The 12,316-nt window shown below is 41.8% G+C and overlaps 1 protein-coding gene across 3 annotated transcripts in view; it reads right to left on the bottom strand.

The window, feature by feature from the left end:
- Window positions 1–9,654, bottom strand: part of mkln1 (muskelin 1, intracellular mediator containing kelch motifs) — a 30,864-nt gene extending 21,210 nt beyond the window's left edge. For 2 of the 3 annotated variants that reach the window (XM_083935007.1, XM_083935009.1), the window contains exons 1-8: window positions 9,574–9,654; window positions 8,517–8,586; window positions 5,219–5,361; window positions 3,681–3,769; window positions 3,464–3,573; window positions 2,112–2,304; window positions 1,840–1,959; window positions 1,532–1,597 (exon numbers count right to left, since the gene is read on the bottom strand). In XM_083935007.1, the coding sequence (XP_083791133.1) occupies window positions 1,532–1,597; window positions 1,840–1,959; window positions 2,112–2,304; window positions 3,464–3,573; window positions 3,681–3,769; window positions 5,219–5,361; window positions 8,517–8,586; window positions 9,574–9,653 (871 nt within the window). In that variant the 5' untranslated portion in view covers window position 9,654. The remainder of the gene's footprint in view (window positions 1–1,531; window positions 1,598–1,839; window positions 1,960–2,111; window positions 2,305–3,463; window positions 3,574–3,680; window positions 3,770–5,218; window positions 5,362–8,516; window positions 8,587–9,573) is intronic. The other variant, XM_083935008.1, reaches the window with a different exon arrangement.
- Window positions 9,655–12,316: the final 2,662 nt, after the last annotated feature.

Raw genomic sequence — 12,316 nt, 5'->3', positions numbered from 1 at the left:
CTATTGATTTTTTCTTCGATTGATGCTAGTATCTATCCTTTTTTTTGCTGCTGTAAAATTTTGTGGATGGCGAAGCTTCCGCGAGCGGATTTCTTTTATCAAGCCTGAGAACAAGCAACCTTCAAGGCAAACAACAGCAACAAGGGTGGAGAAAATGTATTATGACAGAGAGGCAAAACTGAGGGCTGATTTGGAACATGTCTGAAAAGGCAACAGCAGCTCCTCACCGCTGTGTAGAGAATGAACTCAAACAATGGAACAGCGTTTTTCCTGCGTATCATGTACAGACCTTTTCAACGGAATTCCGTTGCTAGGCAACAGCCTTAGTTTTTGTTAACTTTCTGTCAGCTAAAAGAATTATATGTACAGCAACAAATTACAAATACAATAAACAATACGAATACATTTTCCTGGGAGTGCTTTTATCTAGTTCCAAAGTTAGTTTTTCCACTGTGCCATGAGGCAGCTTCCAAACTCCAGATATATCCAGTAAGGTTAGCTCATGAACGGCCCCCGCATAGCAGTGGAAGGCTGTGCATCTAATGCACGAATGAACTCCATCTCCTTTTTAATAATGCCTTTAAGCTTTGGTGCGGTCTGTGTGTCTCATGCTGTGGTTACTGAGCCTTGCCGGTAGCAGTTTATGTCGCTGATCTTTCTCTGACACAGCGTTATAGTCCCACATGGCTGATATTTTCTCAATGAAAACAAACCGCATGTGAAAACGGCACTCTTTGACCTATTACACGTCATGCCAGCGTCGTGTCCGTTTCTTTTCCGCAGCTTCAGTAGCAGCATATACTGCTGTCCAACCGCATAAAAAACTAACACAAACGTCAGCCACACTGAAAGTACACAAAGCGGATATCTGCCAATACCGATGTGCTGCATCCCTAAATCAAAAGGGAGAATAATGACTGGGAATCTAAATGGGATCAGGAGAAAATGAGAAAGGATCGGCACAGGACTAGTGATAAAGAATACATTCCAATCTAAATGTACGGTCAAATGATTACCGCCAATCAGAAAATGAGATGAAAAGAAAAAAACGTGACAGGATCGGGACGGGTTAGGACTGCTGACAAAGAAATAATTTGGGATCTCCTGAATCCACTCCATCTATTAACTACACAGAAGTCTGTGTGAGTCACAGACCAGAGGGGTGCCATGCCGTCTCTCAGTTCTGACAAAAGTTAGAGACGCCGCATCACTCTCTCACACACACACAATGAAGGCTTTTGTTTTTCAGATGACCAACGGGGAAGTACACGTTGGCAGATATAGAAAAAAGTAAACAATAGCTGTGTGTCTCTGTCAAAAACAAACGAAGTGATGTGCATGCTCTCAGAAAAGAAATGCCTTCGGGACAGTTTTCTTTTGGAGGAGAAGGACTGGAGGTGGAGGGGACGAGGAGGGGGGGTTAATTTGATTAAATGGTAATGGAGCTTCGTGTCCTGAGTCTGCGTAGGAGGATATGAGTCATCGCTTCAGCTTAACAGCCGAGTCATAACACTGGTTGTGTGGGTCTCACCGGTCTGAACGTCAATGACCATTTGATGTCCTCCCCTCATCCCTGGTCTGTTGTCGTCGCCGTCACCTGCAAAGAGGAGAGGAAGGAGGAGACACGGGTGGCGTATGAGCGTGGGAGATGTACAGTGACGCAGGGGAAAGTGAGAGAGCAGATAATGTAGAATGGGTGGAACAATGGGAGGAGCAGAGGGTGGAGGGTGGAGGGGGGTGGGCATGGCTTTAGCTGAAAGGCCACAAACTTTTCACAGTGTGCTGAAATGTTTGATTGACAGATGGGGGATATTTTCCCATTCAAAAAGATGGTCTCACTGTTCATGTCGTCTCGGTTGATTTCTTGGGCGCTTGTTGTACCTTTGTTGCATTTGGGGATGATCTGACTCCACCTGGGCTTGTACTCCTGCTGGCTGATATACTGGTTAAACAAACCGTCTAGCGAGGAGAGAAGAGGATCAAATATGGCAGTGTCACCATCAAAGCAAACAGAAGGCAGGTGTGAATAAAGGATTTGACCAAATATCACCTTGAATTCAAAAAGAACTGAAGTCATGTTTACTCGAGACTGATTGGGCCGAGTATGATACCTCTCACTGCTTTGTCTATGAGCTCCTCGCAGGCGTCAAAGTCTCCTTGCAGAACCAGGCGGTCGTGCAGGTGGGTGAGCATCGGGTGCTCCAGTGCTATCCGAGTCTTCTTCTGCAGGGACTCAAAGGCCTCTGTGTAGTTATGCTGACGGAAGTGCTTGAGGCAAAGGCGGATTGCTTCCTGTTCTCTGTACTGCAAAGGAACAATGGAGAGGAATGAGATATAAGCAGATATCTTGCAGCGCAATTACATCCAAAGTCAATGCAAATACGCAAATAGACACAAATCATGACAACGGCACGCAGCAAACAAAAAATTTAAACTTCAGCGCTCAAACTAGACCAGGGACGTCACGAAATGTGATTTTGACATCACATATGTTGTCTAATCAATATCAAAATCAATCAAATATCATTGTCCTAATAACAGTATGTCACAGTATTCATTATTGATATGCAGGGTTTCCCGCCTAATCAACACTCGTGTGCCGCCTTAACAAAGATCTTCCAAAATATATATATGAGAGATATGCCTTAATATTAACACTACTGTGTTTAACAAGGAACGATCGCTGTCCAACATTATGTAAACCCGTTCTACAGTCTGTGTAAAGTGGGGTTTTGTGTCCTGATTGCTGTAATAGCCCGCGGCTAATTTAGTTCACGTTTAAATACTGCGATCTCCTGGGGCTAATTTAGTTCACATTTAAATACTGCGATCTCCTGGGACGATATCACTTCACACCCCTACTAAATCGCGCTAGCCCGTCTATGGCATTTTCAGTGTTAAGTTAGCATTCATGCATGCTGCACACACGCCGGTCACGAGCATTTAATGGATCGGTCCATGGATCTGGTTAATAATCTGTTACCCGATCCAGCTAATTTGTCGATGCATCCCTACACGCAAGGTTCAGAAAGTAAACAGTAACATGAACTACTTCAGACAAGTTTAACTGTTAAGCCCAGCTTAGTACATTTTTTATCTAGACTTGCTAGCTTTACAAATTGGATCTTCATCTTCAACAACAACTCCCTGCTTATTACGTAGATATCCAAAATGCTCCCAGACTCCAATTTAAGGAGCTTTTTTTGGTGGATATCAAGCTGGAATGTCAGTTCCCTCTGATATTCTTAACATGACTGACGGGATTCATTTTCACAGGGCAACACTGCAGGAATCAAGACACAATAGGTATCACAGCTTACACAAGTCTTTATATGGTTATAAAACCAGGATGTTAAGTAACTGTGCTTGTGGCAGAACCGGTTAATTCCACACACATTTGGAGCAGTTCGCTCTTCCAGTCCGAGCCCGTGTCTCTAACCCCAGGCTACCATCTGGAGCTTACCTTGCTGTACCAGTTAAGGCAGGGCTGCACCACATCAGGATCTTCAATACCGTGCAGCTCAATGTACCAGATGCTGAAATTAAAACTAGGACCCCAAGACATCAGAGGCACTGAGAAGCAGGGCAGAGGAAAAAAAAAGAAACATGGTGAACATGTCTGTCTTTTTACAAAGACCAACAGAAAGCACAGACACTTGACAAAACACATCAGCTCTCACCTATTTTTACAAATCTGCAGGGAAACATTTGCTCGTCGATCTTGTGCTTTAAGGTAAACGTTTCCTTGTTGTAGTCGTTCTTAAGGCCACTGGAAGAGAAAGAAAAGGAAGAATCGTGATGATTTTCTGACATCACTGGGGTGTGATGCCCACTGCATCCATGTTCTTCCTGGTACATTTCGGACAGTGGTCCAAATCTAGCAGCTGAAATTAATCTCCACTAGGTTTCACTTTCTTGCACCTACATTTTGATTTTATGTAATATTAATATAGTTCTATCACATCTAGAAATGATTTGTTCCTGGTGCCACAGTTCTTGCTAAATATAGCTTCACAGCTGAACAAAGCACTGAGATATTTTGACTGTATACTTCCCCATGAAGTATTATATAATTCCCTTTGTAGAGATACCGATTTATTTTCCCCCTTAGAACTACGATTCACAGTATACGGAAACATTTTTGGAACTTTTCTTTATTTTATTGAACCAAAATATAAAATATAATTAAAACATATTTTGTGAAATGTACTTAGCCGTGAGGTGGTCTGAAATGAATAACAGACAGTTAAACATTAATGGTAGATTATTCTTTACAGAGAAGCATCTCTGCATTGTCACCTGACAGGCAACTCTTTTTCTCATCTACCTGTTTCAGTTTATCGTTGGTCAAAAGGTGCCCCTGAAAGTCCCGTCAGTGCACTCCCATTCCTTGTTTGTTTGTTTGTTTGTTTCCATAACTCACAGAGTAGGCAAACATGTTTCCACAGCGCTGACTTTAGCTGCACACTACCTCTGGTCAGTGTGTATCGTTTTTTCGTGGTTGTTCCTCCGCAACTAATTTCTGCCTTGCAAGTTTTGCAAATGGCAGAAGTGTCTAATTGTTAAGAAATCCCTCACTGAAGACACAATAAATCTCTGACCATGACCATAGTCTGCGACCATAGTTCGTGACCATAGTCCGGGAGTGCTGTTGGGGGGGCAGGGAGCCCCCTAATATAATGGTAGGGGAAACCCTGCGTTCAGTATGCATGTAAACCGCGCTGTGAAATCTTTTCAATTATGAGCCTTAGAATACACACATACAGTATCTCAAAAAAGGATGAAATTCAGTTCCAGGGACCAATCAAATGAGGTTAAAACGTTCAAAAGTCATAAGAGCAAAACGTGAAAGAAAATTCGCTACCTGCACTTTTTCCATTGTTGTCTGTCCCACAACTGAAAACCAATAACCGAACCAAAAGAGCATTAAAATGATGTTTGTACCGGTGCTACCTTTGTTAATGGCGCATATTTAAAATGTCCTAGTTTGTAAAACATAGTGGAAACACAAAGCAGGACCTAAACCAACGCCTTAGAGAGGCTCGCTGCTCATTAAGTTTCCACAGTGGAAAAAATACCTGTAAAAGGTCAGTGCTGGTGCCAATAACAATCCTCGCAGGTACTAAACCCCCCCCCCCCCCCCCCCCAAACAAACTTCAAACTAGTTTTGTTATCTCATTACAGAACAGTCTGACTGACACAAACAGTAGCATCTCACCTGGACAAAAGCTCCGTCATGTTTTCTTCACTCATCCCCCCAAACACTTTAAACTTCTTCAGGTTGCACACGTGAGTCTTCTCATACTTCCCAAAGGTGATGCTCTGAACAATAGCGGGCCTTTCCAATTTCAAGATTAAAAACTGAGGAAAAAGAGAGAGAAAAGCAGATCGGAGACATGACAGACTGAAGGCAAAAAGCAGGGATATGATGCCATTAGTGTGCGGAGGAGTGCGGGAAACTGCCCGTGCTGAAAAGATTTGCTCATTATCTAAATAACTCTAGCAGGGGTCGGTCTACTGTGGCAGGTAAGTGGCATTAGCATGTATAGAATCAATGAGCTGCATCCACAGGACACTTGTGCTCTAACAAACCAGAACATCTAATGACGAATCACCGGCTGCCGTTGGGCCAGAACGGGGGGAGAGCACAGGCCGAAAGATTGGTTCATTGTACCAATGGAAAGCAGTCGCTTAAGGGCACACTCACACTGTCCGTCCGTACCCCGTACTTTTGGGTAATTTCACTGCCAGCCTTTATAATCGATAGAAAAATCAAAGCTCTGACTGTTGACTCTCCTGATGTGATATGGTCCTCCTGTCGCCCCAGTTTGCTGAGTCAACACGTGTCAACCGCCAAGTCGCTGTATGTTCAACACATAATTTACAGCTCTGTGTCTGCATTTTGGCACATACTTTGGTTTAATCTGTTGATGAAGCGTGAGAATTTTTGTGTTTAATTGCTCTGATGTGAACATATGCCAACATTGGGAGTTGTCCTATGAGATGCATGAATAGTTGTCACAGATACTGACTGTATTTACTTTGTGTGGGCATGTGTGGGTTTTTTTTTGCAGAGATAAATTACAATGTGTTCTTTCGTAGATGTCCCGCCTCTCTTTGGTTCCAATTTCAACACTGATTTAAAGTGAACTTCACTAAAGTTCAGTGTCTTGTTCAATCTTACGGGGTTATCTGAAGTCAAAAGAAATATTATTATGCAATACATTTTCCCAACTTAACTAAAACAATATTGAGTTGTATTGTATTGATGTTGATATAAGAGAAAATAAGATGTAGGATAAATATGCTTAAATTAATTTATATCTTGTTATAAAATAAAGATAAGTGATAACAAATACATTATCCATTATAATATTATAAATAATTAAATACTACTAATTATGGAGATGGGATGGGGTTAGGGTTAGGGTTAACCCTTTTCAAACATGTAAATTAAATTAATTAATGTTCATTGTTTGTTTGTATTTGCTTAAATTATTTTTGTTTGTTTTTTTTGTCTGGCTGCGATAGTACGATCGTTTTTGCTGCATTATGATTTTGATTCTGCTCCAGTTGTATCGAACCTTGGGTAGGCAGTTCACCGTCGTTTTTAAATGCGTCATTTCCTCTTGCCATACACAAACCTTCAGATCTAACCCCAGACTGCCACAGTCAATGAGTTCAAGAGTCACAATGAGAAATACACTTTTGATTGTTTCCTTTTACGAATTACAGACACTTCAGACCTGCCTGCTGCTGGAGTGGGGAGGCTCAAAAGCACATAGCAGAGAAAGCCTGCCAACCAGTTAGGCGATTTCATAACCAAATCTTAGCCATGTTAATGAGCAATTCTTCATTACTTATTCAAATTGCACAGGCATGGCAAGTTAATTTATATAGCGCCTTTTAACAACAAGGTAATTCAAAGTGCTTTACATAACACGTTAAAAATAAACATGTCAAATGACGTTCAGGTAAAATAATTATAAATAATAATAAATAAAAATAAAAGATAAAGCCAAGAATATCAAAGGAATAGAAGTAACAGTGCATTATAAGCAGTCTAATTGTTACATAAAACATGTGTTACAATTAATATTTAATAAATCCGCCAATAACTTAATGTAATAAATAAATATTTTAATTCATGTTAAAATACAAATACATATGTTAACAAGTGTAAAGTTGATAAGGAACAATGAGTAGAAAGTGGATTGGTCCTTTACCACGTTTCTGTGGTGGAACTAATGTTCGGTACCTTGTTTACCTGCCGTGCGTTTTCATATTAACAATGAAAGCAAGAAGATGTTGCATGAGGTGTAAGTATTTCAAGATGTAAATCTATTTTATGACAAGGTGCTAAGGAGGTATTTACTTTCATTTGTAACAATCAGAAATGTATCATTCATGTCTCTTCTGTTATCTTTATTACCTTTATATACGTGTGTGTGTGTGTGAGTGTGTGTGTGTGTGTGTGTGTGTGTGTGTGTGTGTGTGTGTGTGTGTGTGTGTGTGTGTGTGTGTGTGTGTGTGTGTGTGTGTGTGTGTGTGTGTGTGTTTACTGGACGGCAGCAGCCAACAGAAAAGTCTTCAGTCTTGATTTAAAAGAGCTGAGAGTTGCAGCAGACCTGCAGTTTTCTGGAAGTTTTTTCCAGAAATGTGGTGCATAAAAACTGAACGCTGCCTCTCCATGTTTAGTCCTGACTTTTGGGACACAGAGCAGACCTGTCCCATGTTTAGTCCTGACTCTGGGGACACAGAGCAGACCTGTCTCATGTTTAGTCCTGACTCTGGGGACACAGAGCAGACCTGTCCCATGTTTAGTCCTGACTCTGGGGACACAGAGCAGACCTGTCTCATGTTTAGTCCTGACTCTGGGGACACAGAGCAGACCTGTCCCATGTTTAGTCCTGACTCTGGGGACACAGAGCAGACCTGTCCCATGTTTAGTCCTGACTCTGGGGACACAGAGCAGACCTGTCCCATGTTTAGTCCTGACTCTGGGGACACAGAGCAGACCTGTCTCATGTTTAGTCCTGACTCTGGGGACACAGAGCAGACCAGTCCCATGTTTAGTCCTGACTCTAGGGACACAGAGCAGACCAGTCCCATGTTTAATCCTGACTGATTTGTAAACCTACAGATGTATTTGAAATCAATTATTTGACAGACAGGAAGCCAGTGTAAAGATCTGAGGACTGGAGTGATATGATGGACTTGTTTGGTCTTAGTGAGGACTGGAGCAGCAGCGTTCTGGATGAACTGCAGCTGTCTGATGGACTTTTTAGGGAAATCTGTAAAGACACTGTAACAGCAGTCCAGCCTGCTGAAGATAAATGAATGGGCACTTTTTTGTCCTGCTGACACATAAGTCCTTTAATTCATGGTATATTCTGTAGGTGATGGTAGGCTGACTTTGTGACTGTTTAAATGTGGCTGATGAAATTCAGGTCTAATAATAATAATGATAATAATAATAGTAATAACAATAAACAATATTTGAGAAGTAGACCAACCTGTGGAGGGTAGTTGCTCTCAGAAGACCACCTGGAAGACTGATCATTAGGTTTGTCCACCAAGATATTCCTGAAAAACACCCACAAACAAAGGCAGACATGATTTAACCCATTGGGACATCACAGCAGCAGAAGACTACAGACACAGCCAACAACATTATATAAGTGTTTATAGAGGAATGCTAACGCACTTGTGCAGGCCACCTAGGCTGTGCTAGCAGGTGCGCTGGGTCACTTTAGTTATTACAGTAACGTTAGCCTGCTAACATAAATGTCAGCTCCAGCCTGTATCTGTCTGTGCTGAACCAGCAACAGGCGAAGGCTATAAAACTATGCGTGACCTTACGTATACATTGTCACATCTAGAGTGTTTATATTTGTGTCCTCCACATTGCGATAGTCCGTTTCATAACACCGTATCCGAGTAGTCGGTATTCGAGATGGTTAGCTATTGTTGCTAAAGCTCGGCTAACTCTCGGGTTAGTCTACTTTAGCGCGAGAGTCCAGTGAGCTAAAGTGGACGCTCGTTTTTGACGTGCGGCGGCGCCGGACTGAACCAAATCAACACAACACGGTGGTGTGTTGACAACTCATTTGTCTGATGCTGTAAAAAATTTGCTTTACGAGTCAAAGTACAAAGTGATGAATACTGCTGATCCAGAGCCAGCTCTTCTCAAGAAAAGAGCATATACATTGACGTAAACAAAGCACAAGAGACAAACTACAGCTATTAAGGGATCTGTTGACGCTAGTGTTTCAGTACAAGTTCAAAGAAATATCTTGAATGTGGTCTTTTTGAACATACACTCCTTCAAAAGTTAGTGTTTACCACAAACGGATTAACAGCAACATCACCATCGGGCGACACCGTATCAGCACCAATCGTCCCCGCCGCTGCTAACCAAGCTAACAAAGCTAACGGCTGGGCTCGCAGAGGAGCTATTAGGCCAGTAGGGCCGGCTGGAAGAACCATTGTTGCACTCAGGCGATAAAAGACCACTTGCGACCGCAAAACCTAAAGCATACGCCCGCCCAACTACCGCGTGTCATTACTCACTCGGGTAAATATGTAGAGGAGTACGAGCTCCATTTAAAAACGCTGAAAGTGAGGACTCTGCTCTCAGGAACGACAGCCATCTTGTTGCAGAAAATAAGCAAGTAGCGAGCAGTGACAGCTCTTAAAGAGACAGTACACCCTGTTTTATTCGGAGAGTAGGCCCATAAAGAAGAAGGAGTTATACTGTTACCAGGCCAGACACCCCATCCATCATCATATAACATCGGCTGTTCACATTATTACATAGTTTTTTCAGTGATATAAACGTAAAGGTTGAATATGTAGAATCTTAAAAACAAGAAAAAAAAAATACACCCACAGGGCGTTCTTAGGGGTACAGAATGAAAGTATGGCTCTTCCATAAAAAAATATATTTAGTCAGAAGTGATATTTTAAAAAAATTGAAGGGGTTGAGAATGACTTTCTGTCACATTCTGTTTACATTGTAGCAGCCAATAGCTTTGGCCGTTGCTGGTTGCCAGGGTTGTCTGTTGTTGGGTGCAGCTACTGTAGGCTGGCACTGGGTGAAATGGAGTTTGCCAGTTTGTCCCAGCAGCTGAGTAACGGAGACGGGCAAAAACCAGAGTCAGTATAGGCCAAGCATTCACTCCTTGGACTGAGAGAAAGGAGTTCAACGCCATTAAAACATACGCCCAAATGGCTACATTTCTCCTTTATCAGTAAGCTAACTTTCATGTTTACTTATCTGTAACGGCTAACATTAACTGTCAGTCAAACTTCTCTGCCATACTTGTTTTTATGGTGTGATTTGTCGGAGGGGATGGGTTCACACAGACTCGGGTCTCCGGTCTCCTGTAGGCTACTGGACCGGGTCTGACCAACCTGGCAACCCAACTGCTGGAATTATTTTTTGTTATTGTGACTACGATCTTGAGACACTAGATGGCTGTGTTCTGCTCATTCTACATATTCAACCTTTAAGTTTAAGGGGAAACCAAATAATAATAATAATAACATAATACTAGCACAATGGGGTAGGTTTTGGGAGTTTGTGGTGCTTACCGCTTTTAAATATGACATACATGTCATAACCATTACCAGATATTTAGCACCATCCACAGGCCAGATTAACCTACTTGGAGGCCCAAGGACAATAATGAGCTGTTGGGTCTCTTGGGAAAAAAAACAAAGCTCTTAAATCAGATTTTGACACACAGGACCATTCTTCAACACAGGGTCTCTAGATCAGGTGTAAAAGCAGTGCCACACTTCGCTAGGCACACTTTAAGGCTCCTATCATGTTTGTTTATATTAGCTTTCCGGGCTGCTGCAATAGTTGCCACAATCGATGACGTCGATATCAATATTATACATCGATGCATAAGGTTTTGTGCTTTAATTCATTATAACAAATGTTTTTCTTGAATAGCCGAAATCTGAATCACTACAATCTGTGCATCACAGCATCAGTCGTTTTAGGCCCCAGTCATTGGTTGGCTGTCCAGTCAACGCTACAGTTTTAGAAAATGACGATTCCCTCATCTCAAAGTCAAGGGATTTTTTTCATGAGATCATTAAATAGGGTCTGTGGTTAACACAGGCTTAAGAGAATTTAACATTTTGTTCTATGAGATAAAATACAACAATACTCCACTTGTGATTTTTTAAGCTTGTCCGTGTCTTGAAAAAGATCGCCCCACAGCTTATTTTCTGCAATAATCAAAATCCAATGGAAAAATCCCACTGACTTTTTATCGAGGAAACCCAGGGCAATGCTAACTACCAGAACCTACAAAAATACATCATCCATGCACGTTATTCCCACAGGGATAGATATCCGGATAGGCTGCATGGGGTTAGCTCTTGCTCTGCTCCTGTGACATTTCACTTCAGGATTAATCAAGTGTACTATCACTCAGGTCCTGTCAAACCCTGTCTTGTTTTTTCTTGTTCTCTTGTGTCCTATTGTCTTGTTTTGTGCCGTCTTACCTTTGCTGTGTGTAAAAACCTTGAACCATGACCATGTCTTTTCTTTTCACAATATAATGTTGAATAATAGATATTTACTGTATCATTATTGGACTATACAGTAGATCATTGCCCTGTTTAACATTGCAGTGGTTCTTTTCTGAAGCAAAGAAAGCACAACTGCTTGGGTCCGTCTTTTAAAAGCCCCTCTCTGGGTGATCTCAGTGTTTCACTGCATGTCCAGTCACTGAGAGTTTATAGAGTGGATGAATCATCTGATGAGTAATGTTAATAGAACTTTATTCCAGTTAACTGGACCTCTTTTTCCAGAAACCTGTTGTTGTGCCAAACACAACTCTTTCTCCTCCACAATCCCCTCCTCGGGGGGATGCTCAGCATTTAGGGCACTTCTGGGCCCTGGGTTGGACTCCTAGTCGAAGCCTGACCTTACTTTGCGGAGTATGAATGATCTGCCTGTGTTCACACTGGGTTCTGGATGCTCCAGTCTCCTCCTACCACCAAAACAATGAATAATGAATTAATAATTCTCAACCAAAGGTAGTTGAAAAAAATCTCATTATTGGCTATTAAATGGAGATCACAGGAACAATTCATTGAAATGAATGATAATATGTCTTTCATCCCTATAATCAATAGCTGCCTGTATGATATACAAGCATTGGATGTCTGTTTTATACCTTCTTAATGGGTTGGCAGCACACTTTAGTTGGCAGTGTCACTCGACTGGGACGAGCAGATAGCACAAACAAGTAGGCAGGGGAAGTGGAGACGTGTCTTTTGTTGGTGAGGGTTG

This window comes from Echiichthys vipera, assembly GCF_963691815.1.
Source record: "Echiichthys vipera genome assembly, chromosome: 20".
Classification (NCBI taxonomy): Eukaryota; Metazoa; Chordata; class Actinopteri; order Perciformes; family Trachinidae; genus Echiichthys; species Echiichthys vipera.
This window is presented reverse-complemented; position numbering and strand designations above follow the sequence as displayed.